At 28.4% G+C, this 23,315-nt stretch overlaps 2 protein-coding genes across 3 annotated transcripts in view; one reads left to right on the forward strand and one right to left on the reverse strand.

Moving 5' to 3' along the window:
- The window catches only part of LOC105846055 (interferon-induced very large GTPase 1), a 140,135-nt gene that overhangs the window by 72,784 nt on the left and 44,036 nt on the right, over positions 1-23,315 (reverse strand). The window lies entirely within an intron of this gene.
- LOC136079289 (uncharacterized) overlaps positions 20,615-23,315 on the forward strand; it is a 32,270-nt gene continuing 29,569 nt past the window's right edge. The window contains exon 1 of the mRNA XM_065795022.1: positions 20,615-20,722. Coding sequence (XP_065651094.1) covers positions 20,665-20,722 — 58 coding nt within the window. The 5' untranslated portion in view covers positions 20,615-20,664. The remainder of the gene's footprint in view (positions 20,723-23,315) is intronic.

The raw sequence follows: 23,315 nt of genomic DNA on the forward strand, positions 1-23,315 counted from the left end.
GAAGTATAACGAAAATTTATAAAACACACAACCGTGACATGATGGATAAAAGCAATTATTTTCGTGTTTGAGTTCATATTTCTGTAAAGTTTTTTTTTACAGGGGTTATTTTGGCCGTGACAATATATTATGATATATCTTGATTTGCATGGTACAATAAAGAAACTGAAAAAGTACATTTTCTCAAAGTGAAGAATCAAAGTCATTTTAAGAAATAACACCTTAACACCAGTGATTACGTTTTTTGGTATTTTTTCTTTCTAATTTGTCGATGTTTTTTTTTTCAATCTGAACTACTTATATTTCACTTAAACGCTTGACGAACTGAGCAGGTGGCATCTTCTTACCAAAAACCAATAATATTAGGTTCAAAAAGTTTTAAACGAAAAGATAGACATATCAAGAAGCGTAAATTCAAAAATTTATAACAAATGAATCAGGGTATGTACAATGTATATTGTGAATGTTGGACTATTGTAATTCACAGCCTCAATAATATAGCCTCATCGAAACCAATTCAACAACATTAATGCATAACCAATGCCTCGATGCATAACCAATGCATTGATGCAATGCATTGATAATTTGGTTTGTATCCTCAGTTCATAGAGACCAATATAAAAAAAATTAACTGTGTAGCCTTTAATTTTTTAAACTCTATTAGTGATATAGACATCTGACAATATCAGATTGATATAGGCATCTGACAGGTTTAATTCGACTTTTCAGAAATATGAATAATTTGAACATATGACAAATGAAGTATCTTTGGTTCCCATTTCAAAATACCAATAGTTGACGAACAGACCTGAAGCAAACTAGGTGCATATAGTCCAAATAAATTGAGAAATGCAAAGTAAATCAATCATAAGACTTTTAAACACTTATTCTTTATAACTCATCTTAGCAAATATGTATTTGTGTAGATGAAAAATTGGCCTGATTGAAAACAACTATTTCTTTTTATACATTTATTATTTTACTCGCGCTGCAGTATCAAATGCCAATTTTTTAACATTATTATACTTTAAAACGTTCTTTGCAAACAACACCAATTTCTGAAAGCACTTGAAACTTTTCAAAAAACTTTTTAATAAACTCATCAAACAAGTCAGGATTTTTTTGGTCACAAAAAAAAGTTAGAAGAAGCAGAGGTTTAGAAACAAACAAGCAAAGTAAAGACTAAAGCTTTGTATTGCTAGATTTAATAAAGGGCAGGCTATATATACATTTACTATTAAATGTTTGTCATTGTTAATACACACATTATGACGGTGGAGCATATTTTTAATAGCATTAGCTAATATGTCAAACCAAGATAACGGTAGTCACAATACTTTTTTTAGTATTTACGAGATTAGTAACATTTATTTCCTATGTCCATTTTTCAACATTAAGACAAGCGAATCATTTTATGAAAAATGTGCAACTAAATAATGTTTTGTTAAACAGAAAAAAAATCCTGAATGAAAAAACTACAAAAAATTGTAATTGTAAACAAAAGCAATTGTCCAATGAATGGAAATTGTTTGTAAAATAATGTGGTGAATAAATGTGTTGTTTCCTTTAAGAATGTACCTGATAAACAATATATTGGCAAAACAGAGGGTGAATGGAAAAAGCTTTTTGTTAATCATAAGCAATCTTTTAAAAAAAAAGTACTCAAGAGAAACCATGCTGTCAATATATATATGGGAATTAAAAGATAAAAATATTGACAATTTTATACCGATTTGGTCCATCCGTAAAACAGCGCCTGCATATAACAATATTTCTAAAAAATGTATACTGCGCCTTCAAATAAAAAGTTGAAATAACTGCACATGCAAATCAAGAATATTTTATTAAATAAAAAATCGGAATTAATTTCTAAATACAAGCACGAAAAATAGTTTATCCTAAAAAACAATAAAAATAAATGAATTCAAATAAGTTACATTAGGTCCTCATTTTGAAAAATATTTTTCTAAAAAAGCACACGTAATTATTTCCAAGGTCTTCTTTTTATAATAGTGTCAGCAAATTCCACAATTGTGTGAAGATTTACAGTAGTTAAGATATTTGCGACTTCCTGTAATTAAATATTTTGCTATAACTTGATGTTTTATTAATTGGATCATTTATTTCTAATGAGTCTTTATTGCTGAAACACAGTGTTTAATGGGAAAAATTTTTGTTATATATGCATATATATATATATATATATATATATATATATATATATATATATATATATATATATATATATATATATATTGGTGTCTCCAGTTGGCAAAAAACATATACGACGCCCCCTCCCCCACTTACCATGAGAGACCATGAGATAAATATTTATTTATATGTAATTATATGTATATATATATATATATATATATATATATATATATATATATATATATATATATATATATATATATATATATATATATATATATATATATATATATATATTATGTATATTATATATATATATATATATATATATATATATATATATATATATATATATATATATATATATATATATATAAATATATATATATTATGTATATTATATATATATATATATATATATATATATATATATATATATATATATATATATATATATATATATATATATATATATATATATATATATTAGAGTGGTCCTTATTTATAAAGGAAAAAAATTTTTTTGAATTATTTTAAAATCATTTGCCATAATGTACCTTTATATAAGACTTCAAAATATACCCAATTTCAGATCAATCGGTTAATATTAACACGTGCCGCATCGACGCTGAAGTTGTGAGATTCAATGTAAGACAGTTACCTATAAGAACGATAATGTACGCTCGACTGTAAACATAAAATTACGCATTTTTTTTTAAATTTTTGTATAAAAACATACTAATTATAATGAAAACGTAAAATAAAGATATAATTTATCCTAATACTATTTATTGAAATTTTCTATTTATTGAAATGATACATCCACTTCAGAAACATATTTTGGATTAAAGTAAGCCTCCTTTTGTGACGACTGGAAACTCTCTCCGGTACCTAGCTAAATAAAATAAAAATAATAATGAATGTGTTTTCTAAACCTAGCTAATAGAATGTGTTCAAGAAAAAAATAACAAAAAATTAAATTTGTTTATACATACCTGTATCAAAAATTGTTTTTGATGCTCATTTTTCGTCATTTTTTCATTGTAATCCTTAATCAACTTCACTCCTCTTTCTGAAATATTGTTTGTACATTATAAGGTTGAAATGATATTTTTTCCTGTGCGATAATCCTCTCTGTTTTCCCAATTCAGCGGATCGTCCTGAAGAAATTCAACACAAATACCGAATCGTTTAAATAACTGAAATGAATTGGCGGACAATAATTCAGTTGGTAGATCTTTTTGAACAAAATTTTGGACATCTCGGATTTGCAACGATAGTTTTTTCTCAATGACTTCTGTCTCTTCATTTTCTTCTTTTTCATTCACAGTCTCTATGTTTTTACTTGCACATTCCAAAATTTTTTGAGCCATTCTAACTTTTTCAACTCTCTCAATTCAATCGTCAAATATTGCCATGGCAGCACACTCTTCACTTAGATACCATAAATGCTTTAAAAATTTTGTTATTGCAATGGTTGCAATGTTTTCATTAATATTTTTAAATTTAACCAATTTTCTCAAAAAGTATATATCATTTAGGGGAGTTCCTGAAGTATTCGTTGCTGAAAACCAGGCCTCTACATAACAGTATACAACGAAAACGCAAATTTCTGCATTCAGTTTTGAATTATCCTTTCTCATTTTCATTTGATCGCAAAATAAAAAAAGTTTTAAACAATAAATCGCTTTAGACATCCATCTCGCTAAATGATATGCACCGGGGGCCCTAAAACTCACATTTGTTTTATCTCCCAAAAAAATGAACGTCAATTGAAAAAAACTCTTTGTAGTCATCACGCGGTTGCTCTTCTGCAAGTTTCTGTTTCACAAAATAAATAATTTCGGGCGCTACATCTTTCAGTGCATTATAAACGGCTTCAGTGCATTATAAACGGCTTTCAGTGCATTATAAACGGCTTTCAGTGCATTATAAACGGCTTTCAGTGCATTATAAACGGCTGTGGTATAATCTAAAAATTTCCTTTTATCAATATTCTTCCAGTTTTCTTTCAGTGCTTTGAGTTGAGCAATTTCAGGGCCGGATGCTACAATTGCATTTGTCCTCGCGAATACACCAGCCAAACCTCAATTTCACACGGTGTCGGCATGGAAGCCACAAAATATCTCGCCCTAACCTTTGTTGAAGCAGAACTGCAGCTCCTTTTATACGTCCAGTGTTTGATGCTGTAGTATCAAAACAAAAGGCTTGAATTTTTTCGGTTAAATTCCATTCACCAATAATATAGAACACAGCAGAGCAAACATCCGATTTTCCTGATGATGCAATTCCAGGTACTCTTAATAATTGTTCAAAATCTAAACTAACCGCGATCACAGGAAGCCGATCAATTTTCTCATTTTTTGTGATATCAGGCAATATTTTGGAATCCCAATGCACTTCAATAAAATTTGCATCATTTTCTACCGATTTTATTGATGAATATTTTATTTTCCGCAAAATCTCTCTATTTCTTTTGATAGACGATCTATTGAGAACAAACTCGGTGATATCTATATTAAGAACTTCTAGGACAGCAGAAATAATATGCATTGCATCCCTGTCACTCACTTTACATTTGTCCAAGGCAGCGGCCAGGCGAGGTGTCATTAGCGTCTTTCATCCTCTCTTGTTTGAAGATGACCAGATTGTTGATTGTTCAGATTACTATATTAAATATGTGTCATCTTCACTGTTGTCTTGACTATCACTTTTTGGCAAATTTTCGAATTTTTTTCTTTATCTTCCATTTCAAAATATGCAATCGAACAACTAAATTTTCCAACAAATCTTCTTTTTCTTTTCAACTCTGCAGCTGTGCGTTCTACTTTTCGCTTTTCCTTACGTAATAATTTGATATCTACTCCCTCAAACACACAACCTACTCTACCTTTTTCCCTTTGCTCAATTAAAAATTCTCAATCTTCGGCGATTTTAATTCGATTAGCTCATTTAAGGTGGCAATATCAAAAAGGTTGTCTAAATCTTCTTTAAAATCATTTTCTTTTTCTCTCTGCCGTTCAGCATCTTTATTTTTAGATTTTTCTAAATTTCTGACATTATCGTACAAAGATTAAATTTCGAAATACAGTTTGAACGGTTTTGAACTGGGATTCTTGTTTTTTCCAAAAAACGACCACTTCATCAATAACTAAAGCACTACTGTCATTAAGATTTAAATTTACCACTCTCATGTTATAAAAAAAGTACACTCAAAACATCTCGTTTACATGGTAATTTACTACCGCAGATTTGATTTTTCATCACTCCAACTAGATAAATATTTTTCTGAAAAGTGGACATTTTGGCACTTTTATCAATTACTTATATAGCACGTCTTTTCTTATGCCCTTCATGTACGAAACTAAAACGAATGTAGCATTGAACAAATAATATGTAAAAACAAAATTGACTTGTTGAGACTTGTAGTTGCGCTTGTAGCGAATTCAGAATGCACTTGGTGGTTAGTTGCGCATAGCATCGTCATAGGGATGTCAGACAGTCAGGTACCATCTAAACTTTAAGGCCAATGCGGCACGTGTTAATTTTATCGGATTGAGCTGAAATTTTGTATTTTTAACGTTTTAATGTAACTGAACAAAATTACAAACAATTTTGAAAAAATATAAACTATCGAAAATAAGGACCACCCTAATATATATATATATATATATATATATATATATATATATATATATATATATATATATATATATATATATATATATATATATATATATATATATATATATATATATATATATACATATATATATATATATATTTATGTATATATATATATACGTATATATATATATATACATATATAAATTTATTATTGCTCTGTTCTTTAAGAACATTGAGCACTCTTATTGTAAAATACACTATCCAATGTAAAATACACTATCGAATGTAAAATACACTATACATATATATATATATATATATATATATATATATATATATATATATATATATATATATATATATATATATGTATACATCAATTTCCAAACACTGGTAGATCATACTGTGCTGTGGCTGTTGGAAGTAAAACATGATGTTATCAATTCGTTTGCCTATGATTGGCTGATTCTGCGTTTAGAGGTTTTTGACGAATGAACTGGGCAAAACATTTAAACGCAAATGACTGATGAGCTGCAAAATAAAAGCTTTGTTCTTGAAGAAGCAAGTTTGTTTTTTACCTTTTTAGTAGCAATTAAATTGACAGGATTCTCTGGTCAAGTGGAGAAAATTGTTTGGAGAATCTATATCCATCATCAAAATGTTCTGCCGAATTGTACAGTTTAGGTTTGTAAAGGAGAACACCTAATATAATAAATAAAAACAAAATTTTTAAAAACGATATTGTAAATTCTACTACAACTGTTGTGCCTAAGTATGTAAACTTAACTGTTTTTCACATAGTTAATGTTACTATAATAGATGGAAAAGTTGCCACTGCATTATCTAAAGAACTAAATTAAAGTCAATGCTGCTCATTTTGTGGTTCAACGCCAATCACATGAAACGAATTAATATCGTTTGCAGTTTTCCATTAACTCTAACCGGATTGAAGAATGGCTTGTCAACATTTCATGTATTGATTCGTAGTGTTTGTTAAAAGACAGCTCACAGAGCTAAAGTGAAGAAATGGGCATCAAGATCAGATGCCGACAAGGAAAAAGTTAAAGCTTAAATAAATTTAATACAATCTAGGTTCAGAAATGAAGTCGGTCTGTGTATGATATCCCTAAGTCTGTTAGTTCCTGGTCATCAAATAATGGCAATACTGAACTTACTTTTCATTCAAGAATGCTAGAAACAGCAACAAGTATTGATGTTGATATGCATTTAATAAATGTTTCGTTGTGTACTTTTTCATCTGGTTTTATGATTAATGCTGATAAATTAAAGAGCATTGCTTTGAAACAGCAAACTACTTAACGGCTTACGTGAAACTATTATAAATAAAAACAAATATAACTTAATTATAAACCAAAGAAAAACCTTTTATTATATATTTTTTTTTTAATAAAGTAATTACCTTTCAATAAAAATAGGCTATTTTAGATTTAGAAAAACACCACCATTTTTCATAATCGCTTTTCATATGCGACTCTAAAAAGTTTAAATCAATTGCTTAAGTTTGAATTTAATTTATTTATGAAAATTTGTTCTATTGAAGCTTTCCAACCTCCCTCATAAATTGTCTGTGCCAAATGTCCCCAAAACTTTTCAGTTGGTTGTGCTTGAGACACATTTGGGGGATTGGGTTTTAAACTAACGTAATAGATATATTGGTCCATCTAATTTAGAGAATATATAGAAAATCGTAACTTGCTAAATCTGGCAAAAATAAATATTTGAAAATCTCCGATGGTATTTGTGAGTTGTTTTCCTAAACATTTATCAATATAGATCAAGGCATTAATTGCTGACAGCCTTAGATGTGCGAAAGAATGACTTGAATTTACCACGGTCAGATAATGGCTATTCACATTCATAATTTTTTGGAAGTTTATCTGTTCCCATAAAATAAAAACTTTTTGAACATGTTTTTTTGTTATTGTTTGTGTAGTATCCAGAATTTCAAGGCATGTTGTTCTCTGCAAAATAAAACTATTTATTTTCATCGATGACCAGAAGCGATTTTGTGTTATAGAGTTGGTTAACAAGTTCCTGCGTCTTTTCTTTGCCTTTAATTGTTGTTTTATAGTGTAATTTGGATTCTTTTTACGTTTTCTACAATTCTTTTTTTAACTGAAGATCAATTGTCGATTGATTTACATTGAATATAAAACCTATTTTCCTCTGACTGACCCCTTTTTGATTGTTGGCAAAGTCCCCGAATTCGGCTTTCTTTTCTATAGTCTAGGATTGGAATAGAGAAAAGAAAGCCGAGCGAAGATCATAGCTAGTATCTCATAATAAAACACGTGCTAAATAGTGTACATAGCACAAATAAGACATATGACTAATAAAAGTTAGTAGTTGCTAAGCAAAATTAAGTATGCATAGCAACTAAATAAAAGCTATACTCATTTTTATTAAAAACCACGACCTCATATTGGTACGTATGTAAATATGGTGAACATAGCACTCATAAAATTATCTGCAAATACAAAAATTAGGTTTTTGCTTTTCAAAACTAGGTATCCATAGCAACGAATTAAAATAATAAAAAGCACAGACATGGTATTATTACTAACCCTAATTTAAGTCAATATAGCCCTTATATTTAATTATTCATAAATTTTGTCCAGTAAAAGTGAATTCTTGACTACTGTGGGATGGTGGCGGTGTAAAACGTTTTTCAAATTGGTTTCGAGTTTTTGTGTCTAGAGTTTTTCGATACGTTTGACACGTTTGAGAGTCATTTGTGTTGTTGTTAGGCTTTGAAGTTGGCGAATCGTTGGAGTTTTGGCGCGACGGATCTCAGATATGGTGATATAGGCTGAGATTTAGGATGATGAAGCAGGCTTGGATGAAAATGATAAAGCATGCTGAAATGGAAACTGAAATGTTTGAATGATTTTTAATTTTGATTGGTCAACTTTGCTAATCTCAAGTGAAAACAAACCAGTGTTTTGAAATCCAGCGATTATTAGTGTTTGTGTTAAAGCCGTCACCAGAACTTAAAAGATTGGCTTTTTATTGAATGAAACTTTCCATTGTTAAGTTATTGAAATTTATAGTTGCAATTCTATAAGTAATTTGCGTTGAACTCGTTTAAGGTGACAATATACACCTACGTCTAACGGTTAAAGTATGTGGGACAAATGAAGCAGTTAACATATCAGCCTGATGTTATTGTTAAAGCAAATACATTCAAAAGTGTCAGTAAAATGCTTGACGTGTCTGTTTAAGACTAGAATACAACTATCAGTAATTGAAAAAATATTTAATTCATTGAATAAACTACTTTATTTTTTTAAACTTATTTTAGTAGACCAACCTAATTACCTGGAACTAATTTGATTGCTGGAATGAAAACTTTAGTCAGCCATTTAATAAACTGTTTCTCTTCTAAATTTTTAAAACGGTGTTTGGTGGTTTCCTTATACACCAATCATTTTACAGACGTGAAATTAATTTGTAAACTACGAATGGTGGCAGGTATAATTAATTTCGTTAACACTATTATCGACTGTGTTGTTAGTTTTTGAATTGTTGCCAACCCATTTGAAGGACGTTTAGCAACAAGCCTGCTGCTTACCTTGATTGCCTGATATTTTCTTCAAGAAATTGTTTTTGAAGTGTATTAAAATAACTTGTTATTTTGTCCTCGGTACAAGAAGAAGCTCTGATAGACAAAATATTGCCTGCTACACTGAGATCTAATTTTTGACTTAATCGTTTAGTGAAACCTTGATACCATTCTTGTTCTGGTATACTGTTTGGTGGAAACAGATGACTTTGATTTGTAGATACAAAATAAATCCCAACTACTGCAATGACGTCTGCCAAGTTCCCTATCGGATGAACTGATAAGTACTGAAACAAGAATAAATTCAAACGTTGTATTTAGCACGGTAGTTGTACCTCTACCATGTGATTGGACTTTGGAATCAGTCCCTTTGAGAGCTTAGAGTTTAAAATCTTACAAAAAATAGCCTCCAAAGAGAGCACAAGATAGAATCAAAGCCTCCGGAGACAGTATCCAGCTACAAGATTGTAGCTGCTTAAGATTAAATCTAGCGCTAAACTTTCTTTGTCAATCAGCATTGGTATTAGTGCATCACCAATGCATACAACGGTTGATGTCAAAAAAATGAGACTGCGTTTAAAAGGGTATAACTCCTTTATTTTAAGTGATTATTTTTTAATTAAAAAGGTATTTAGTAGAGAATTTTTTGAGCTTTCAAAACATACATTTAATTATCTTCTATTACTCTATTTCTACGAATATTAACGATTCGACCTTTTACCGATCCCATTAGGCGTTGTATGGCAGGTAAAGTTAAATCATTCAAACAATACTTTATTCCATTGCAAAGATGATCAATATTTTCTGCTTCTAATTGTTGTCTAGATGATTTGCTTTGATGAAAGGAACAACTCTTTTTTTTGACGCACTCGTTCAGGTATAATTTTTGCTTGAGTGATTGCTTAGAAGGTACAAAAAAAAGTATAGAAATACCTTAGTCGAAACGCAAATCCAGATATATATAAATGAATGACCAATGATTTTTACTATTTTTAATGAATTTATTTTTATTAGCTACAAAGACCAATAGGGTAAAGAGGAGTAGCTCTTTAGATGACTATTTTTTCAAAAGAAATAAAATTCTACTAATTCAGAACCATGCTGGTCCTATAGTTTTGCCATTATCTTCGTGTAATCATACGAACGATTTAATAGTGTATTTATTGGTATGGCTGAAAATAATCAAATTGCAATGAAACGTTCCTTTTTCTAGAACCTGGACTTGGATGGAAGCTGCTAATTTTACAAGTAAAACTAACGCAGAAACTAATAAAGAAGATTCAATACTCGCTACAAAAGTCGATGGCAGTTTGCCTATAGACATTGAGGCATTTTTAACATGTCAGGTAATTGAACAAAATAAATACTGAATATTGAAATGATATTGTTTTTCTGGTCCAAATTACAAATATCCATATTCTGTGCATTTAAAGAAGGGTAAAAATGTTAACTGCTTTTTGTCCGAGAAACATATACATAAATTTCCGTAGATAATGATTTCAGAATGCCTTTATGGAATATTTTGTAAGTATTGCTTTCTTTTCTCAAAAGATGGATGAATACACGGTCAAGTGTAATTACTAAAGCTAGTTACTTTACCTCTTAAAGTTTATTCAAAGCTTTTGGGTAACGATGGAGACTTACAATGACATGTTTGCAATGCGTATCACAATTTTGCTATGTTGGCATCATCAGATTTCATCAGAACATATGAATATCCGTCTACAGATGTACGTAATTTAGATAACGAAGAAGACTTAAATAAGGTGAAGAAAATCGAGAACAATTAAAGCCTATAATTGATGATATAATTTTTTTTGGTAGACATAATATTGCTCCACGAGGCCATTGCTATGACGGTCAGATCTTTCAAATCAATCAGAGTCTTTCAGAAATAATCTATAGCAATATTCGGGAATTGCTTCGCTTTCGAGTGAGCGCTGGGGACGATATTTCAAAAAACCGTTCGAATAACTGTAATTCTAAAGCAACATACATAAGTAAAAGTATTTAAAATTAAATAATTGAACTATGCGCTCAACAAATTCAGGACTGAATTAAAACAAGAATTTTTAAAGGAATATTTTACAGCGTTATACTTGATAAAACAACGGATAACAGTCATAGCTCTCAAATAACAGTCGTATTAAGATATATTGATGTTATACGTGTGAAATCGCTGTATTGAGTTGGTTTTGTAAACTGCCATACTGAAAATTATTCTGATTTTAATTATGAACCTGTATTAACTAAGGAATTGCTAGCAAACACATTTGCAAACACATTGACAAAATTTGGCTTCAATTTAAAAGATTGTGTTGGTATAGCAGCCTTATGTTAAGTGAAAACAATGGAGCAGTCACGAAATTACAAAACATCCTACCAAACGCAATTATAGTCCATGTCACAGCCAGGCTTTACACTTTTCAATTTCCAAATATTCGTCTGTGCGAGCTGTTAGAAATACAATTGGCACATTGAAAGAAGTAATATCATTTTTTAAAGCTTCGCCGAAGCGAAGTAACATTCTTAAATATATAAATAAGGGAATGGTTACAAGCTTATGCAAAACGAGATGCCATGATTCTGTGTTCAGTTTTAAATCTTGTTTAATAAATATAGCAGAGCACTCGAATTGATATCTCAGTGGAATAAACGGGATTCTTCAACAAAGGCCGCATTACTAAACAATGCAATATCTGAGCCCTTATTTGTAATAACACTTTATTCATTAGCCAATGTGTTAAATACTACAGTCTCTTTAAGTGAAGGCTTTTTAATAAAATTTATTGGATAAGGAATATGCAGAAACTATTCTTAATATATCATAAAGATATTAAATAGAAGGCGACAGAATAAAGAAAACTTTATTCCTATATATATGACTGCATTAAAGTTATTAGAAGACTTAGGTTTAGAAATCAAGATTCCACGAATTACAGGAAAACAAACTAATTGTGCAAACCTCAATACCAATAATCCTCTAACTAACTATAGAGTCATAGTTTATTTACCATTACTTGATAGCATACTTCTAGATTTACAGTTCAGATTTTCTGGTAAAGCCTTAAACTCTTTTGAATAAAATGTAACAATACCTAGAAATTTATAAAATAAAATAAAGAAAGAGTTAACAGTATCCATAACTACTATACTGAGCTTTATGAAAGGGCTTCCCAACATAAATACTGTTAATGAGAATATCCAATTAATGAAAGTTTCTTCAGAATTTGAATTTTGGGAGCTAAAAAGGAGATGTATTGAAGAAGTAAAAAGACTTACCTGAATGTGCACTGGAAGCATACAAGCAATGTGATGATAACGTTTTCCCTTTATTAAAATGTACTTTGCAACTGCTTTCTTGGTTTTAAAAAGACTTTAAACTTGGTTAAGATCAAAAAATGGGACAAGAACAACTAAATGGATTAGTTATGATGCATATTCATAGAGATTGCATCGTAAATGTCGAAAAGATTTTTGATAGTTTTGCATCTTCGAAAACTTGAAAACTCAATTTAATATTGCAGTTTGTTAAATTTATAAAATTCGTTATTAAAAAAATGAACATACTAAAAAATATTATTTTCTGTTTCCGTTGCACATTAAGACAAGGCCAGATTTACTTATAGGCAGACTAGACTGCAGCCTGTGCATCATGAATTAAGCGGGCTCAATTTTTAAATGGGGTATTGTGGAAAAAAAGTTGTCGTATTTAGGAGTGTTTAGAGCTTAAAGAATTTGTCCTACCTTGGGCCCTCGGGTATATAAATCCGTCCCTTAAAACAGACTTAATATTTATTTTCAGAGTTAAATTTTGTCAGGATATTTATATATAGATACATTCAATATACTTATAGCAAACTTTTCTAAAAAATAATCTAAACAATCAAATAAAAAAGTGGTTTATCTGAAGAAAAAAAAGCGCATTATTTTTTGTTGGTCAAATTATATCCCCCCTCCCTTCCCCTAGGACAATGACCTTGATCCACTACTGTATATATACAGTGCTGTGAATAAGTTTTAGACCAGTTACATTTTTTTTTTAAATTTCGGAGAATTCTTTTCTAATATTTAAGTTTGTAGTTTGAACTAGGGAACTTATTGAAAGCACAATGTATTTCGCACAATATATGGAACAATTATAAACTTTATAACGTCAAACTTTATAAAAAAAACTCTATTATTTACTATGTCCTCCTCTTACCTCAATCCCAGCCAATATTGCTGGGGAATAGCTTTAAACAAGTTAGTTTTAAAATCCTGGGTATGTTGTACTATTCTCTTTGAAGGACTTCAAAACATTCTTAAGCATTTTAGGGAGCATTTTCGACCTTCTTTCTGCTCGAAAAATTTCGAATTTGGACTTATCGGTGTAAGACACCCATTAAACATTTCCAGGCTCAATCTTTGAGTTGTTTTGCATATTTAAGTTGTTTTTCTTTATTGTCACATCGTGATAATGGTTTTCGAATTGCAACATACTCCTTAATCTCGATTAAAGTAGGTGCCATCGAATAAATGAAGAGCTGATATTTTTCCCAGTTGCTGTGTTAATGTCTTTTTCCAGCTCGGTTGATGCTATTTTTTTATTTCTTAAAGATAAGGTTTTTAAATATTTATTGTCATCTTTTGTTAGGGTAGGAGGTCTACCACTTTTCTTTCTATCTTCAATGGAGCCAGTTTCTCTCATTTCTGTAACAGCATTTTTCGATAATTCCTGTTTTGGATGTAGTCTGTTATGGCACATATTGTTTTAATAAATAAACAAACAAATCCCTCTTGTTTCCTCATCAACTTTTTTTATTTATTCAAAATAATAAACTCTTTCAACTTTTCTTATATATTATTAAACTTATGTACGCTCTAAAATAATTACATAATAAAAAAATTGTAAATACGTTTAATTATACAAGTAGTCTAAAACTTATTCACAGTACTGTATATATGTGTATATATATATATATATATATATATATATATATATATATATATATATATATATATATATATATATATATATATATACATATATACATATATATATATATATATATATATATATATATATATATATATATATATATATATATATATATATATAAATATATATATATATATATATTTTTCAAATAAATAACAACTTTTTAAAAACTTCTTGACTACATATATTATCAAGTTGTCAAAAAGTTTTAAAAATTGTTATTTATTTGAAAATTATTACTAAATTAGTATTTACTTTTAGAGGCTCATTATAAGTTGTTGTACGACTGCTCAACACAATTTTTGTTACAATAAAAATAAAAGTTTTTTAGGACAAACTTATTCCACACACGTAGGTATAAACTTTATTTTAAAATTATTAATTTAAATTGTTGAAGTATGTTTTTTGCTACATTTATGCATGTTTGAAACTGTCTTACTTCTAACCAATGAATATCTGATAGAGATTTTGTTAAAATATAGTAATGGTGTAACTTAGATGTATCTAATGTTATGTATCTTGGTGGAAATCCAGTTTTAACACTTTCATGATTTTTTAAATATTATGAGTAAAATAATTTTGAAAGTGTTCTCCAATGCATGTTGTTATCATTTATTATGATATGCTGTTGAAGTTTATAATGGCAATTTTTTGTTTATTAAAAAATTTTTTAGTATAATATATTATGTGCATTTCTTAGTTACATTGTAAATGTTTAGTAATAAGCTTACAGCTTTTTACTAAATAGCTTAGTAATAAAAATAATTGAATATCATATATCAGCATTTGTAATTATGCTTTAAAAACTATGTTGTCCTTTCATTTAATGAAAAATCAAATTTATAGATATTTAATACAGTTTTAACACTTTTAATTTATTTTCAGAGAACAAGAAAATAATAAATTGTCTAGAAGTAAAAATGGATTTAAAAGAAGATGACACAATAAGATGACATAGAAAGGGCTGTTACACTTATAGTAAACAATGGAGTGTCTATCAAGAGAGTTTGAACTTTGACATTCTTTGTTAGAATGTTTCATTCCTGAAACATTCTAACGAAGGCTCAGAAATCAATTCTTTGAATCAGGTTTAAAATAATTAGGTTACATGAAAAACAACAATGTGAAGCAAGCCTTCATGGAAGAAGATAACCTTTTAGTTAATTACATTGTAAAAGCCATTGATTTCCAGTATAGACTGAAAGATGTTTGAAAAATTGACTTACCAATTCGGAAAGCAAACCATAAAACAAATAATGCTTCTTTGAACAGAAACCAAATGGGTAAAAAAGATTGACTGAAAAACTTCAAAAAAAATTTATTTAATTGCTCTTAGAAAGCCTTAGGCAAGAGTCTAGCACGTTTGACTGCTTTTAATAGGTAAAGTGGGCACCTACATTTCAGAACTATTGAGGAGCTCTTCAGCTTCAACAAAAAGAGGGTATCACCGCATTTAATATATGATATGTTGACAAAACCAGTGTTAACATTACACAAAATCCTCCTAAAATCTTAGCTAGAAGGTGAACGCAGGAATGGTTAGTGGTGAAACGAGGATATAGTATAACAATGATTGGAGCAATAAATGCTAGAGATGACTACATGCCTCCAAAGTTGGTTTTCCCTCGTTAAAACTTTAGGTAGTTTATGAAAAGTAGTCTCGAAAAGGTACTTTTTGTGGAAGCAAACACATCAAGATTGTTACGTGAAGAATTGTTTCTAAAGATTTTTAAAACATTTGGTAAAGCACACTCATTCAAGTAAATTGTAAATCCATCCACTCTTTTCAACTCGATAATCATGAGAGTCATATATCAATATCAACAATCCAGCTGGCAAAACATTTGAGATTACAATGGCAACATTTCATCCAACCACAAATCACAAAATGCAGCCAATAAACAGAAACGCCTTTCTTTAGTCTATTTAAGACTTAATACAACAATATAATGAAGGATTGGATGTTAAATCCAAGCAATGCTCAGAAACCTGGATTATTCTATAATATATTAAAAATTGTTGGACAAGTTTTTCTGTTAGTTTTTGCTCCAAGTTTTCTAGTTAACGGTCTCATCCACTGAATAAAAATATTTTAAAGATAATGAGTTTCTGTCATGCACTATAAAAAATCAATTGCAGTCTGTGTCTAAAGACCAGTTTGGAAAAAAATAGGCATATTAAAGACTTTTTGAGCAGGCCTGGGCTCTCAAATAATACTGGCAAACTGCAATCCTACCGATTCCGCACATAATTGAGATAAGCGCAAACATTAAGTCTTCTGGTATTATTCTACTCCACTTGAAACTCTAATCCACAGAAACGATCTAGAAAAGATCGTTCTAAGAAAAAATCTTTAACATCCAGTCCCATTTCACTTCAAACTAAATAAAAAAAGCTGACTAAACAAAGAAAAATCTGGCGATAAACCAAAGGCTAAACTGATAAAAAAAACTTGGCTTTTCATTGGAGAAATTTTAGTTAATAGGGAACTAAATGTAGTATTTGACAAAGTGTCGGCTGGAATTCTTAGAATTATACTTTAAAGTTATAAAAGATCTGTGTTTAAAAAGAAAAACCAGCCCTTCAGTTTTCATCTTGGTAGATAATTAAGGCAAACATACTTTCTACCTCTGGTGTACCTTTGAAACTGCTGTAGTGTAAGCTGTTTTTCTAAATTGAAAAAATGGGTGAAAAAAAATGTCTGGATGGTTAATAAAAAGTTGTAGAGTAACTAATTTCATCAAGTTGAAGAAAATATATTGTTAGAGAAAATATATATATATATATATATATATATATATATATATATATATATATATATATATATATATATATATATATATATATATACATTATATATATATATATATATATATATACATATATACAGTACCTGCTCAAATTATTAGACTCAAGAATAAAATTTTCAGATTTGTATACTTTTGTTGTTTATGTGTAATTTAACTTCATATCATTTATTTTTTGTTTTAGATTAGGAAAATTTTTAAAATATATACTTTAAAAAAATATTTTCAACTTCATAAAAAGTATGGTAAGTTTTATTAATATAAAATTAAAAACTTTCCGTTGATTTTATTTGTCAAAACTCTAATTATGTAATTTTTAGAGGCCTAATTATTGTCTTAAATAATTTCAGTTGTTTTTAAGTATTTTTTTTAATCATATGCAGTCACATAATAACTTATTGAGTGTTGCGCTTGTTTTAGATTAATAATGAGTAAAGCAAGTCATGGATCCCCATATAAATTAGCTAAAGTAGCTGTTCGTTTGAATGAATGTGGTATGCAAACAGATGGCACCCAAAGGAGTAATGCAAAAATAGTAGAAGTCTTGCAGACTACAGTCAGCAGAATAAGTTTCAAACTACATAGGGGTAAAATAAGAACCATAGAGAAAAGTTTGCTGTGGTCGAAAAAGAGTAACAATTGCTAGAGATGGCAGAAAAAATCAAAAAAGTTGTTTAAAAAAATTGCAATAAATAAAGCTGGAAGCCGTTTTGAAAGATCAAGACATCAACGTTTCACATGGATCTTTAAAAGGAGAAGATACGAGTTAGAATTAAATCTTAACAACTGAAGAAGCCGAAACATGATTGCCTGCAATGATTAAAAAATGTCTTGCTTGGGCTAAGAAATACTCTTCTTTTTCTTAAGATTGAAATTGTCTATTTTTTCACTCCATACAGTTAAACAGATTATGTTTTCTTGTTACAAATTTTCAAAAAATGTTTTTGAATAAATATATTATCCCGATTGAATTTAATAATATTTGAAAAATTAATAAAAGTCAATATTGACTACTTTATTCAGGTTGCATTCAGCAATGACCTTACCTTTGAGAATTTGGAAGCAAAGAAAGCATTGTGTGCCGCAGACCAGGAGAACAACACAAACCAAAGTACATTGTACATGTAAAGCACCCAGCATCTAATATGGTTTGGTCATGCATATCGAGCTGGGATACTGGTCGATTCTCTACATTTTACAAGGGAAGATAAACAAGGTCAGTACAAGACTGTCCTGCAGACTTTGCTGATTCCAGAGATACGAGAGTGGTTTTGAAATGGTGAGAAATTTTATGCAAGATGATGCTCCATGTCATACTGCAAAATCCATAAAAATATTTGGTCAATGAGACTTGGAATTTTTGAGCTTCTATATTGGCCTGTCAATTCTCCAGATATGAACACTATTGAAAATTATCTGGAGCTTGCCAAATGCAAGTTAGTGTTGACAAAATAACAAGTAAACAGAAGCTCACAGAACAACTGATTGAAGTATGGCGTCAAGATTAGATGTCAAAGAATTACCTCAAAGTGCATAAATAGTATGCAAAGGCATATCAAAGCTCTTTTAAAGTCAAAATGACTTACTACTAAAAGTACTAAACTTTATAACATACTTTGTATATCAATATATGGATTATTGGTATATATTATTTGTATATATATTATTAGTATATACCAATATATAGATCATGACATGCTTTGTGTATATCAATATATAGATTACCAAAAATTAAGTTTTGATTGCTTCAAGTGCATTTTTTAAAAAACAAAAAAGAAGAAAAGTTGAAAATTGAGTTTGAGTCTAATAATTTGAGTAGGTGCTGTATATATATATATATTTATATATATATTTATATATATATATATATATATATATATATATATATATATATATATATATATATATATATATATATATATATATATATATATATATATATATATATATATATATACTATAGCATATTTATGTGAGCATTTGCTAATTTTTTTTTTGCTTATCTAAATCAATACGACTTTTTTAGAAAAAGAAGAAGAAAACAAAGAATAATGAATGAAAAGACTGCTGCCCTATTCCAAAACCTCAGTCAATGTGGCCGCACTCTACTGCGAATATTTGTATATATACTATTTGAAAAGTCGATGTATGAACTGAAGACCCCCGGCAGCAGGCAATCTCAGATACAGTATATGCTACACTGCTCACCTAAATCAGCAGTATAAGATATATATATATATATATATATATATATATATATATATATATATATATATATATATATATATATATATATATATATATATATATATATATATATATATATATATATATATATATATATATATATATGTATATATGCATATATATATATATATATATATATATATATATATATATATATATATATATATATATATATATATATATATATATATATATATATGTATATATATGCAAGTTCGTGTTGACAAAATAACAATAAAGATAAGCTCACAGAACAACTGATTGAAGTATGGCGTCAAGATTCAGATGTCAAAGAATTACCTCAAAGTTCATAAATAGTATGCAAAGGCATATCAAAGCTCTTTTAAAGTCAAAATGACTCACCAAAAAGTACTAAACTTCATAACAAACTTTGTATATATCAATATATGGATTATTGTGTATTTTATTGTATATATATTATTAGTATATATCAATATATAGATCATGACATGCTTTGTGTATATCAATATATAGATTACCAAAAATTAATTTTTGAATTGCTTCAAGTGCATTATTTAAAAACACAAAAGAAGAAAAGTTGAAATTTGAGTTTGAGTCTAATAATTTGAGTAGGTGCTGTATATATATGTGTATATATAATATATAGATATATATATATATATATATATATATATATATATATATATATATATTTTTTTATATATATATATATATATATATATATATATATATATATATATATATATATATATATACTAAAGCATAACATGTTATTTATGTGAGCATTAGCTAATTTTTTTTTTGCTTATCTAAATCGATACGACTTTTTTAGAAAAAGAAGAAGATAACAAAGAATAATGAATAAAAAGACTGCTGCCCTATCCCAAAACCTCAGTCAATGTGGCCGCACTCTACTGCGAGTATTTGTATATATACTATTTGAAAGTCGATGTATGAACTGAAGACCCCCGGCAGCAGAAAGGTAAATTTCAGCAGACGAAAATCAAACACTGCTCACTGAAATCAGCAGGAAGATATATATATATATATATATATATATATATATATATAGATATATATATATATATATATATATATATATATATATATATATATATATATGTATGTATATTTACATTTTTTCTATAGAGTAGGTTGTAATTAAATTAAGCTTTCTTATTTCTGTTTAGATTACTTTGGGGATATTTGGCTGACAAAATTAATCTAAGAAGCTTGTAGTTATCTTAGGAGTTTTTCAAATTATTTGTACATTTTTGTTTGGTATGAGTCGTACATTTTATTGGGCTCTAGTAACAAGGTTCTTACAAGGTATTTTCACAGGTAAAAAGATTTTTTTAAATGTACTTAAATTTTTTTTGGATTTATAATTATTTATTGTAATTAACAGTATTTAAATTTATTAGAAATAAAAACGCAGGTATATATATAGTTTTAGAACCTGTTGCTAATCACACAAATTTTAATAACAAACCAATGTCTCGCAAACTAATATTTATTACAAGCCTGTAAAGCTAGGAAATACTTGCCCATTAAGCATTTTTATGATATTTAACAAAGAGCTGTTTTTACTCATCAATATACCACATAATAGTTATAAATACGGTTCTAAAATTCTATATTTTTTGTTAAACAAATTATTCTTAATAAATTTTTTTGGAAAAGTTCAATGAGCAAATCAGTTTTTTGGCTTATTTTTTTGTCGTTGACCTTCTACTTTAATTTTTAACATTTTAAAGAATATCAAAAAACGCGAAAACTAGAAATCTTTGCAGCGAGTTTTAGTGTAAAGTTACGCAACTTATTTTTAATCATGCAATTTAAATTTTATTGGATAACTTTAAATCAAAATAAATGCAATGAATTCAAAAAAGAGTCTAAGGTAAAAATTTTGTCATAAAAATATTTTATAATTAAATTGATTTTACTGAAATAATTTAACGAGTTAAATTTGACATTACTGTTTTAAAAAAAGTCTTTGAGGGAAATAGAGAGCCATCAACAAGTGCATTTTAGATTTTTAAGATAATTTGAACAATTAAAGAAAACTAATTTTAATTGTTTGTTTTTAACTACCTATAGTAATTATGTCAAAGTAAGTATTTAAAATAACTTAAAGGAAGAAAACTCCTTAAAAAAGAATAAAGCTTAAGGAAGTCTATTTTTAAAATTTTATATAAATTGAGTGCTATTGTATGTTTTATAAGTTGTGAATGATGATGGACAGCATGCAGAGTCGGTCAAAAATCTTCTATTTTGTTGATTGACAGGTTAGCACAACACAAAAACACTTAATAAATAGAGGTTATATCATCTTGTGTATTATCAGGTTAGATTAAGGGTATCATCAAAAGAGTAATACGACAGTCATACCACAAGCTTCATGTGCGTATTTATTAATAATATTTGTAATAGATGCAAGCTTCATATATTTTTATTATTGTTTTTTAAACATCTTTTGAAAGCTGCAAGCAACAACTATTAGAATTGAAAGTTTTCGGAAGAGAAAAATGAGGTAGCTAAAGCAAGATAAAAACGTCTTAAACGTTACAAATTATAGGAATCAGGAAAACAAGATGTAGGAGGCGAAATCTAAGGAACTAATGTTCGCAGATAAACTAGACAAATAATGATTTTTAGAGCACTTAGGAACAGACACAGTAAAAAGGTTAAACTTAGTTAAATGAACACCTAACACAAAAATGAATTATAGAAGATGGCACAAGCGACGCTACTTCTTTAAAGCAGCACCCATTACTGTGTTCATAAAAAAGAGATAGAGAAGCAACAATACAACGTTATGATAGTGATTGAAGGTTGGCTGCATTAGCAGGTCAAACTATGTTTACAATGCGTTTTTCGAACTTCCCGAAAAAAGAAAGGACATCATTCGAAAGATTCATTCCAGATATTGCAACAGTATTCCATTACAGAATTTAGATTTATATAGATAAAAACTAGAATCCGGAGTAAGAATGTGGTGAGCACAATAAGAAAATGCAACCTAAGCAGATGCTAATTTTGCAATGGATCAAATATGCGGGTAATATTTTCGAAGACAAAGGTAGTTAACTCATTAAGTACATCACCGTTTATAAATATAGAAAGATTTAGATTGCTGAGATAACAGTTAGCAGAAAAAGTCATTTAAAAAAATTGGTCTCAATATCAACGTATAGTGTTCTAGTGTGACGTTGGTGTAAAACACAAAATATCATAACGCTTATATTTGCTATTTTTTTATAAAATTCTTTTTATAAAGCGAACATTGCACAACAAAAAGTACTGGTTTCTATCAGCGTTGAAATAACTATTCAATACAAAAATAAATGGTTTTAATAGCATAAAATACTTTTTTAAAACTTAATATTAGTCTTTCTCACAACCTTACCGTTTGTCCATGTAAGTACTTTTTGCTGCTAATACATCCTTAACTGTCATTTAACTGGGCATTTAAATTGGATCTTAACCCCCAACCATCAGTCATGCATGTTTATTATCGATTGCTTATCTCTAACTATCAGTTTATAACTCCAAATGTAGTTAATGGACAAAATAATATAATTTTATTTTACCACATCATATACATAAGTAATATTTAAAAATGTTAGAGTTTGTAATAAAATTTTTACTAACAAATTTAAACGCAGGCTGTGATTTAAACAAAAAAGACTTTTAAATGATCTAAAAAGACTTTTAAAAGTACTATAAATTATATTAATAATGTTGGAAAGAAAACTACTTTTAATCAGAAAAAGCATTATGGACAAGTTAAGTGTGATAAACTTAGAGATCATACAACAGCCAAACAACAAAACTGAGCATTGTGGACTGAATCAATGGCTAACAACACCGGTAAAAAGCGTTTTATAATAACTTTTGCCAGATATTTGATGTTGTGGCAGAGGAAAAGCGA

This window comes from Hydra vulgaris, chromosome 04, assembly GCF_038396675.1.
Source record: "Hydra vulgaris chromosome 04, alternate assembly HydraT2T_AEP".
Taxonomy (NCBI): domain Eukaryota; kingdom Metazoa; phylum Cnidaria; class Hydrozoa; order Anthoathecata; family Hydridae; genus Hydra; species Hydra vulgaris.